This window comes from Bidens hawaiensis, unplaced genomic scaffold, assembly GCF_021521415.1.
Source record: "Bidens hawaiensis isolate Kalapana, Puna unplaced genomic scaffold, B.hawaiensis_p1.1 tig00030200_1, whole genome shotgun sequence".
NCBI lineage: Eukaryota > Viridiplantae > Streptophyta > Magnoliopsida > Asterales > Asteraceae > Bidens > Bidens hawaiensis.
The window spans coordinates 96354-107518 of NW_027505172.1; the positions used below are offsets into that span (position 1 = coordinate 96354).

At 35.7% G+C, this 11165-nt stretch overlaps 1 protein-coding gene across 1 annotated transcript; it reads left to right on the plus strand.

The window, feature by feature from the left end:
* The first annotated feature begins 4753 nt into the window (after nucleotides 1-4753).
* Nucleotides 4754-9883, plus strand: LOC143611218 (putative LRR receptor-like serine/threonine-protein kinase At5g63710). The gene is made up of 11 exons (XM_077085475.1): nucleotides 4754-4903; nucleotides 5465-5629; nucleotides 5717-5855; nucleotides 5968-6039; nucleotides 6840-6980; nucleotides 7329-7394; nucleotides 7488-7558; nucleotides 7655-7798; nucleotides 8042-8383; nucleotides 8476-8870; nucleotides 9348-9883. Exons 1-11 carry the CDS (start codon nucleotides 4891-4893, stop codon nucleotides 9657-9659), a joined length of 1860 nt encoding a protein of 619 aa, XP_076941590.1. The 5' UTR covers nucleotides 4754-4890; the 3' UTR covers nucleotides 9660-9883.
* The last annotated feature ends 1282 nt before the right edge of the window (nucleotides 9884-11165 follow it).

The following is an 11165-nucleotide window of genomic DNA, read 5'->3' on the forward strand; positions in this document are numbered from 1 at the left end:
CACCCGTGGACGTAGGTCAGTTTAGACCGAACCACGTTAAATCTTCGTGTTCGTTTATTGCTTTCGCGTGTGTGTTCGATTCGTGTTTGCGTTTAATCCTAACAAGTGGTATCAAGAGCTTAGGTTCAGATCACACGAAGAACACATTGTACCAATTTAGTCGTCGCCACCAGATTTTGTGATTTAGGGTTTCGCGACTGTGCATCCGAAATCGCTCGCCCAGTCAGTCACGATTAGGGTTTCGCGAAACAGTTCAGTTATTTGAACGAACATCTTTGTTTATTGCTCACAAATAAAATTTGGTTGCTGGCGTCGTTTGTAATTGACAGAAAGAATAGGAGTTTGAATTGTTTTATTTTTCTTTTGGAGTTCACGCCACCCAATATATTATTTCTTGTGAACAGGAGCTAATATCCACCAAACAAAAAGTTTAACCAAATCAAGGTTTTTTTTCCTTATTTGACCTTCCGTATTGTTATAATTTTTATTATGTGGGCCAAGTCTGGGTACTTTAGCCAATAAATAAATTTGGGTCGGGTCAAGATATTATTATAGCAAAGCACAAGCCAGGAAAATCAAGATTCTATTTTTTTTTTTTGAAGAACCGCCATTGAATAAGAAGAAATCGTTTAAAGAAACGGAGAACCAGTGCCAACCGTGTTTGTCAGGTTTTATCGTTTCAGTTTAAAATCTTTGTTTCTGATTTTCAGTTTGTTATTTGGCTACGTTTAAAATAGGTTGATTATTTAACAGAGTTCAGTAGAACAGTTGTTAAGTTCAGGCTTGTGCCATTGTTGTGTTTGTCTCTGTTTTTATCCAGTTTTTCGTTTAGTCGTTGTTATGGCCGAAGACAGAAAGGTTTCGATACAGAATTTTGGTTGGTGGAAGATGTAGATTGAAGCGCTACTTTTTCAGAAAGACTTGGATGTAATGTTTGAGGATGAAAAACCAGAAAAGTTGTCAGAAGCAGAGTGGAAGAAGTTAGACAAGAAAGCTAGGGCTTGTATTACACTGTCGTTTTCGGAAGATGTGGCGTTTAACGTCATGAAAGAAACCACATCCCGTGGTATGATGGAGGCACTATCCAACATGTATGATAAGCCTTCGGCATCGAATAAAGTCTATCTTATCCGAGAGCTAGTGACAACAAGAATGAAAGAGGGTGGGTCTATTGCAACTCATATTAATAATCTTAATCCGAACCTCTCCCGCTTAGTGTCAGATGACATTAAGTTTGGTAATGAAGTTCAAGGTCTTTTGTTATTATCCTCTTTACCTGACAGTTGGTCGCAAACAGTGACTGCGATTTGTAGTTCGTCTACAAAAATTACTTTTGATGGGATTCGGGATTTAATTCTTGGAGAAGATTCAAGACGCAGAATTTCAGGTGAATCAGCAGGTAACATATTAGTCACAGAAGGCAGAGGTAGGGGAAAACAACGAGGCAGTAGGAGTAGGAAGAGGAGCCAGTCTAGGACTCGTAAAGATATTGAATGCTGGGGTTGTAAAGAGAAGAGACACTTCAGGAATCAGTGTCCGAATGGTAAGAAAGATGTGAGCGTTACATAAGTCAACACTTCAGAAAAATGCCCAGATGATGAGTTTTAGTTCTTAGTGTTGAGAGTAACGTTGATTCTTGGGTGATGGATTCCGGTGCATCGTTTCATGCCACTCACTGTAGTGAAACGATGAAGAATCTAAAGTTTGGGGATTTTGGAAAGGTTCGACTAGCGAACGATGATATTTTAGAGGTTACGGGTATGGGAGATGTTGATTTGATAACTTCAGCAGGTACTTCTTGGACTTTGAAAGACGTGAGGGTTATTCCAAGTTTGAAGAAAAGTTTGATTTTAGTTGGGTAGTTGGATGACCAGGGACACGATGTAAGTTCGGGAATGGATAGTGGAAAGTTGTCAAAGGGAATCTCGTGGTTGCTCGTGGCAAGAAAATGGGTTCGTTATATATGGTCGATATGTCACCGAAAGGAGTGCATCCAGTTTTGGTGAAAGACAAAGTCTGGTTCACAGAATCTCGTGGGCAGAAGAAGGTTCGTTTTGCAAGTTACAAACCCAGAGCCAAAGTGAAGATTCAGAATGAACGAGCTAGGAAGGTTAAATCAGTCAGATGACATTGTGACAGTGGGAGCACAGGTTGTGTTTTAGTTACAGGTACAGGTCGACAGTGGATTAAGAAAACCAGTATTCTAGCTGTAAAAGTCTCTCTAGTGGATTACTTGCTGAATATGGAGAGTGTTTGTTCTCAGGGTATCTCAGGATCCGGTAGTTTGTTTCAGTGGGAGCCGGTAGGGACAGAGAATGATTCAGGGGCAGTTTTAGCCGTGATTGACGTGTTGGAGCTCCGGGGAGCTTCAACGGGCCTTCAGGTTAATTGATGAGAAGGCGTTGGCAACTAGAAGTTAAATGTTTAGATTACAGAAGTACAATCAGGAGTGCAGGCGAGAGTACTCAAGGCCTCCGAGTGAGAGATTGTTGGGTTCGTATGCCTTGTTGGCCCGGTTTATTAGTTGAAGTCCAAAGGGCGGACGGGTGTAGGGTGGCTAGACCGAAGCCCGGCCCGGTTTGGATTTCTTTTTCAATAATTTACAAACCCTAACCTAGTCTCTATTTAAACAATGTTATGTACTTGTAATCCTTGGCCACTCAATAAAAGAAATACCTAGTTGCCACCCGTGGACGTAGGTCAGTTTAGACCGAACCACGTTAAATCCTCGTGTTCGTTTATTACTTTCGCGTATGTGTTCGGATCGTGTGTGCGTTTAATCCTAACGGTTATTAATTTTGGACGTTGGATTATCAGTTTGATGCTATACTTTTTTTTAGAATAATTAATCATTGATACACAAAATTGTACACTTGTCTTCGAAAGGAATACACATAATATTAAAATATGTAAACAAAATTTTCCACATGTAAGTTTGACCTTATTTTTGAGCATCTAATCTTTTTTTAAATCAATAATGGAGAAGCATCTAACATTGTTCTACTATTATTATGATATCATTTTAAGCATTCATCCTATTGTACATCTTTTAACCGTAAGATTCTAGTATAATAACTTGTTTCACATATATATAAAAAAAGTAGAGTGTTGTTAATTTTTAAATTCAATTACTTAATTACTTAACTTATATATGACCTAATTTTCTTTTCACTTTCGACCCGAAAAATTCTAATGGTTTTTAAAGACAGCCTTGATTGTGACTTTATGAATCTCGATGCCTTTTAAGATTTAGTAATATGTTCACTTACCCACGGTAATACACATTTATATCCCCTACCCAGTATGAGACCCGATTATGTTCACGTAACCATGATGATACCCATTTAGGTTCGCGTGCATACGATGATGCTCATATATGTTCGTTCACCTATCTACGTCATACGTGTTTGTGTATAATAACTACAAGCACTTTTGATAATCATAGTTTTCCCGTTGAAATCATATACATATTGTGAATTCAGTCTCAATAAGACCTTAAACCTTTATACACAAATTTTCTCCTAGTCCATACATAATTTTCTCCTAGTTAGTCTTCAAATGATTTATGCATATTGATCTTGACTAGTGTTGGATGCATTTAAGCACGCACTCTTTGTTTATTGTTGCTCGGTGTGCAACCAATTAGGATCTTATGTCAATAACAATGTTGTTTCTTGGGCATACATGATCCAACAATGCACACATTGGTGGGTCCAACCAACTAAAAAAACGAACATCTAGAACTCTAAAGAAAAATCACGATATTCAGTTAACATAAAAATAAAAAATGAAATAGTTACTTACCAAAAGGATGGAAAGAGTAGAAGCTACAACCCAAGTTAGATCGATCCACGATATGCATATTACAGCTTGTCTTCCACAATAGTATGCCGTTACTAACTCTAGCAAAGAACGAAAACCATCAACTGAGATAAGAGATAAAGGGCGAAAGGTATTAAGAAAAATCAAAATACATATATATCATCACGGGGCGTGTTACTATTCATTGAAAACAAACGGTTATCCACTCTGAAAACCATAACTGATAAAAAAAATGTGTAATTTCATTGAAAGAAAAAAAAATTCCAAGCTTACGACATGGATATGATATAGGGACTAAAAAACTTTTAAAAATTTTTTTTTATCACAAAGTAAATATAGTTAAAGCATCCATTCATCCATTTCAATTTCTAAAAAAAAAGATGTGTTTTGTTTTATTGCTGTGTGGGATTCTCACTCTGTTGGGTCATCAAATCAAATCAAATCACATTATGCACACTGGAATTAGAATTTCTTCCCTCCCTAAGGCTGAGGGGTGTGGGGCTTCAACGGGGGCGCTAGAGCCCCTCCGCTCGCGCCCCCAGGCACTAACACCACACCACTGGGGCGCTAACCGGGGCGCTAACGGGGCACTAGCGCGGAAAAACATGCAGGCGCAAGCTGGTTAGCGGGAGAAGAGAGAGAAAAGCACGGGATTTGATGGTTTTTTGACCGTTGGGAGCCGACCAAACCAAAAAAAAAAATATTTTTTCTATATAATTACACCCCATTAAAGCCCCCATTATAGCCCCCCATACCAGGGCCAGGGGCTCCAACGGGGGCTCCAACACCCTCCTTATCCAGTTTCTCTCTCTGCCACACGTCATAATATTATTGGTTGGAGCCCCCACTGAAACCCCCATTAGAACCCCCACACCCCTCAGCCTAATATTAAGTTCCTATGCTATACCATTCCAATTCTAATTCTTTAGCTAATGCTTTGTGGGTCCTCAACACTTAGAAACATCAAACATCACATAAACATAAACCATCAGTCATGATTCTTCTTCTTCTTCTTATTATTATTATTAACTTCTTCTGTTTCTTGATTCACCCTCTTCTCCAACATCCATGGTTACAACAAGTAAGCTCTTTTTCTTTCTTTCTTTATATCATTTCAGGTACAACACCACCCTTATCCTTTCCCTTTGTGTGTGTATGTTTTTATATTCATAATATGTGTCATATTCTTATTATTTAGTGGGGTACTTTTTCATGTCTTGTTTTATGGTGGCAGCTAGAGCTTAGTATCAATATCTTCTTGGCTTCCATTTAATAATATTTTCTTGGATTAAAACTATTTGATCCATTTCCTACTTACATATATCAAGTGAATCCTCATCTGTTGATGATTTTATGTTATTAAAAGCTGTACGAAAATCTTTCCGGTCCGCTTTGAAGTTCAAAACTAAGCTCAGTTGGCACTCAAATGTCAAAATTTGACTAGACTAAAAAGTCAAATGTTGGAGCATGATGATTTTTTGATGAATAAATTACTTAAGTCTCTTCAGATCTTCCTTAAGTATGTTTCAATGGGTCTTAAAATTCGGCATCTTTAGTGCTACTTTAAGCAGTAAAGCTTCATTTTTTACTTGTGACTGCATTGATAATATATATAACTTCATTTTTGCTATTTCATTTACAGATTTATCAAAGAAACGTAAAGAGGCCCGTCATATGGAAGTTAAGCCGACTCGTTCATATGGAACATGCTACTATTGTCATCCACATATCAAGCTTATGGCGCACGCCATTATTCTACTTTTGCTCTTGACCCACTGTTGTTCTCAACACAAACCGTTTGATGAAGGTACATTATTAGCTTTGTTAATCTCCTTATATTTTTCCATGCTTCAAAAACCAATCTTGTTACTTAGACATAATGATGTTTTTTTAGTTCAAGCTTTGATCAAGCTTCGGAAGGAACTAAACGACACAAATGGAAGAATTAAGGATTGGAGTGCCTTTCTAGTTAGCCCTTGCTATAGTTGGTCATGTGTCCTTTGTGATCAAAGAGAAGGACATGTCATATCCTTGTAAGTTTATCGTTTTCTCACTAACTCTAGAACGGGTGAGTTGAGTAACGGGTCAAACTTTGCTACATTTCACATGTGAAACTGACCTTAAACTTTATGCACTGATTTGCAGGAGCCTTGGTTCCATTGGTTTCACAGGGATGCTATCAAGTTCAGTAACTAAATTGAAGTTTTTAACCAACTTGTAAGTTTGATAATTACAAACCATTACCGGTATCATTTATAGGTTTCACCTATTTTTGAGGGTAAAAACCATTTCCCGTCATTTAAATATATACCGACTGTACCTAAACTAATTCCAAGCATAAAAACATTTTTATTTGAAAAGTTGTAACACATTAACTCCGTTCACTATTTTAACATTTTCACAAAAATTATTATTTTGTCCTTACATCTTAAGAACAAAATGTGAAATTTTCATAACTCTTTACTTTTTCTATCTTTTACTTTTTTTCCCTTTCTTTTACTTTCTTTTATTTCTTTTTTTATTCTTTTTCTCTCTTTAATTTCGTAAAGTTTAAAAATGTATTTAGTAATCAAGTTACTTATTTATAAAAATATACTTTTATAAAGTTTATTTATTTTCGTGTGTTTAATTAAGTTTCTATTTATTTAATTATTATTATTATTATTATTATTATTATTATTATTATTATTATTATTATTCAAACAACTTAGTTAGTCACTTTATGCATGTAAACATTTCTAGCCGAGCCCAAGTAAATAAACGATTAGGATTTATTAGGGGTGTAAATGAGTGGCATCACTCATGAACTACTTGAGATCAACTTATGAAAGTATAAGTTTGAAAATCTATGTTTGTATAACATGAGAAATAATCGAGCCGTCAGAGAAGAAATATGCAAACTTATATTTTCATGAAAGGCTAGAGTAGATAATATTATATCCTGCAAATAATGATAAAGTACACCAAGGATTTAAATGTGTAATGAAGTAAGTTCTTTCTTGAACATTTATATGCAGGGACTTAAATGATAATAACTTAACGGGCGAGTTGCCCGATCTTAGTAGCTTGGAGAACTTACAATATCTTATGCTAGCACGGAATAAGTTCACCGGCTCTATTCCAACCTCTTGGGGTCAACTCTCCAATCTTAAATATTTGTAAGAATATTTTATGATTATGAATCCCTTTTTCCTTGTAGTTAATCAGTGTGATTTGACCATATCAACATATATATAAACTATATGCATCACTTTCGTAGTCAATGATTTTTGTTTGACTTTTGATGGTCAAACAAATGTTATTCTGGAATATGAATTTGTTTCTAGAATTTTTACTATACCTTTTGATATGGAAAATGAACATATTTGATGTCAATGAGCTAGACTGATGTTCACTTTGACTTTGACTTTGACTTTGACTTGTATAGTTGTATGTATGAATTAATGTTTCCTTAAGATTTAGAATTATGTTCATTGTCGTTATCGAATTGTATCTGCATTTTGCAGGGATCTGTCGTCCAACAATCTAAGCGGAAAAATCCCTGAAAAGTTATTCTCAACTAGTGTATTCAAGTATGCAATCTTGTTTTCAAATTATATATTTTGGTCAACCTTGCAAATTATTAATGCTTATAGTAAATTTTGATAGATCAATGTGTTATTCAGTTTTACAGGAACATCCCTTGAGTGTGGCAGGACACTGCACCAACCTTGCGTGTCGACTTCATCTGTTTCAGGTCCATTTTCTTTGTTGGACATCATTAACCTGAGATTTTCAAAACTAATTAAAAAATGTCTGACTTGAATCGGATTTTGACTCTTTTTTTTCACAGGTTCTGCTAAAAAGTCAAAACTAAAGTTCCTTACGGTTGGCGCAAGCTGTGCTGCAGTGGTCCTTTTGTTGTTTGGGGTGATCTTTCTATACCGGTTCAACCTTAAGCGTAAACTTAACCAAGATGTCTTTGTTGATGTGGAAGGTTTGTTGTTCATGTACTTGCAAATTGATGTTTACATGATACATTTGCTTTATATACATGTTGTTTGACCAAGAAAGTCAAAGGTTGACTCCTAGTTGCATAAAAATTAACCTCTATAATATACTATATAATAAATAAATGTGGGCCCGTATCAAAAGCTAAAAAGCTATCAGTTTTGACCTTGTTTTGACCTGAACCCATTTTTACTCATTAACAAACCATTTCATATATTATTTATTATAGGTGAAGACGACAGTAAAGTTTCCTTCGGGCAACTTAGAAGATTTTCATGGCGAGAAGTACAGCTGGCAACCGACAACTTTAACGAAAGCAATATTATAGGACGTGGAGGGTTCGGGAAAGTTTATAAGGGTGTTCTCGTAGACAACACAAAAGTTGCTATCAAAAGACTCGCGGATTATCAGAGTCCAGGAGGCGAGGCTGCATTCTTGAGGGAAGTTCAGTTAATAAGTGTTGCAGTTCATCGTAACCTCCTAAGGTTGATCGGCTTTTCAACCACGTCATATGAACGAGTACTTGTCTACCCTTTTATGCAAAACCTTAGTGTTGCATATCACTTACGAGGTATATACTTTACATACATATTTCTTTTTAAGTTATTAGTTTTTACTAATTACTTTTAAGCTAAAAATAAAAAATCTTTTTATTTCTGATAGATTTAAAACCAGGAGACAAAGGTTTGGATTGGCTAACAAGAAAACGAATAGCATTTGGTGCAGCCCGTGGTCTAGAATATTTGCACGAGCACTGCACGCCTAAGATAATTCACCGTGATCTTAAAGCCGCAAATATCCTTTTAGACGATGATTTTGAACCGGTTTTGGGGGATTTTGGGCTAGCAAAACTTGTGGATAACCACCTCACTCACATTACAACACAAGTACGTGGAACCATGGGACACATTGCTCCAGAGTATTTGTCGACCGGGAAATCCTCAGAGAAGACAGATGTGTTTGGATACGGCATTACTTTGTTAGAACTCGTGACCGGACAACGTGCAATAGATCTGTCTCGGCTCGAAGATGAGGAAGATGTTCTCCTTCTTGATCATGTAAGCATTTTATATATAGAGAGGGAGGTTTCCACTATAAACACCCAAAAAAATGTGCAACATATATAATAATCACGTAACATATATGCACACAATAGCGCAAACTTATACATAATCACGCAACATTTACATACATCATAATGAACTTTAAAAAAATCTTGTATTTTTAAATATAGCAATATTAATTATACACAAGTCAAAAGAAATAAAATGCTCGATTTTATGGTATATTAAAAAAAATAATATGAAGCATATAAAAGTTATATGGGTTTGAAAAAGTTAACGGAACTAGACTAAAAGTTAAGAAATGCGGGTTTTTGTTTTTATCATAAATTTTCAACTATTACATAGTGTCACCTTCTCTGTCCTAGTCATTAAGTTATACTTAACACGGGTCCGTATTACTCTGTGCGTTTCGTAGTCTTTTCAATATTCGTATTTGATCATATACTAATTAGTTGGTGCAAGTAACTTCAGATCAAGAAACTGTTAAAGGGGATGAGGATTAGCGACATTGTGGACCCGAACCTGAAGGTTTATGATGCAAAAGAAGTGGAAACGATGCTTCAAGTGGCGATGTTATGCACCCAAGGGTCACCCGAAGATCGTCCCAGAATGGGAGAGGTGATCAACATGCTACGCGGACAAGGGTTGGCAGAGAGATGGGCGGAATGGGAGCAAGTGGAACAAGTTAAAAGTCAAGAATCGACTCGTATGTCGCACCACTTTGCTTGGGGAGAAGACTCGACACAAGATCAAGAAGCTATACAATTGTCACAAGCTCGGTGATTAAAACTTGGAGCTCATTACTTGCATGAGATTTTAATACTTATATAGACATAAACGCCTTGTTTGCTAACATTTGTGTTTTTCTTCTTTTTTTTTTTTCTAAATATATGAATTTGTAACATTAAACTATATTGTGATAACCAGTTTGATGGAACCGGTCTAAAAATTAAAATTAGGGATGGTAATGCATGTCTGTTTTTGCACATTGTCACTTGGTTCAACATCTTTAGGTACATATCTCAATCTAGTTTTTGAATGTGATCTACAATTATTATGATACCAGATAGAATCACTAAGACTCCACATTATCTATATTACGTTGTGATAAATATAGAAACCAACGTGCACACGACATAAGTTTCTTTGTATATGGTGAGCTAAAATGCGATGCGGTATAAAATTTTAACCTTTCTATAAAATCTAGAAAATGTAATGTATAGTAGTTTATTACCTAAATGACTTTAAAAAAAAAATTAATATGGCATCACGTAACTTAAAAACATTTCATTTACACATAAAAAGGCATGTTAGGGTGATCGATGTCGAATGGCCAGTTAAAAATAACATTAAATAGGTGTCATATTCACTTTAAACTAGGTAGGGAAACTAGTGTGTCAAACCACTAAAAGTAAGTTGTTAGTGTATCTTGTAACCAATTTTAAGCATTTTAAAGTTGATCAAGTTGTTAGTGTATCTTGTAACCAATTTTAAGCATTTTAAAGTTGATCAAGTTATGATGTAGCAGTTTTGAGTGCTGAACACACTAAAAATGATTGGTTGAGATAAGCGAGAACTTGAGAAGTTTGTAAAAGTTAATAAGACTAAGGGGCTGTTTGGCAACTTCTGAATGGGTAAGTGCTGAACCAGTAAGAGGTCTGAATCATTAAGTGCTGAACCAATAAGAGGTCTAAATCATTAAGAGCCAATATAATGTTTAAACATTCAAAGACAAATGTCTGACCAATTCAGATAAGAGGTCTTAACCATTCAGACTCAGTATAATGCTTACCCATTCAGAGGCAAATGTCTGAATGATTCAGAAATTTGTTCGCGAAACAAACAGTCTGAACCATTAAGTGCTGAACCAATAAGAGGTCTGAACCATTAAGAGCCTTATTAAGAGCTAAACAAACAGCCCCTAAGTCACACTAGAGGTGGACCTATGGCTTAGCCACAGGGGTCGCCCGACGTCTGTGAAATTTTTATTTTTATTGTTATATATACGGTAAAATTTGGACCAACCCATGTAAAATTTTAACACTGACCCATGTTAATACTAAGAGAAGGAGAAGAAAAGGCGAGCTAGAGAAAAAAATCCCGACAATGATCACGGCGTCATCAACACAAATGAAATGAAGAAGATGAGCTATAGTGTCTATTTATTATTTATTTTATAATAATTAAATTGAAAATAAGTCTACCTAAACATTCGCCCCTTCAACTTAAAGGATATACAAATAGATACTTAAACTTTGTATATTTAATTATAATAGTTGACGCTAACTT

What these genes read in the sequence shown, in the direction of transcription:
- LOC143611218 (XM_077085475.1), top strand. An exon ending in ACACAAACCGTTTGATGAAG is followed by an intron (nt 5,630 to 5,716) that starts GTACATTATTAG and finishes ATGTTTTTTTAG; the next exon opens with TTCAAGCTTTGATCAAGCTT. An exon ending in TTCTCAACTAGTGTATTCAA is followed by an intron (nt 7,395 to 7,487) that starts GTATGCAATCTT and finishes TGTGTTATTCAG; the next exon opens with TTTTACAGGAACATCCCTTG.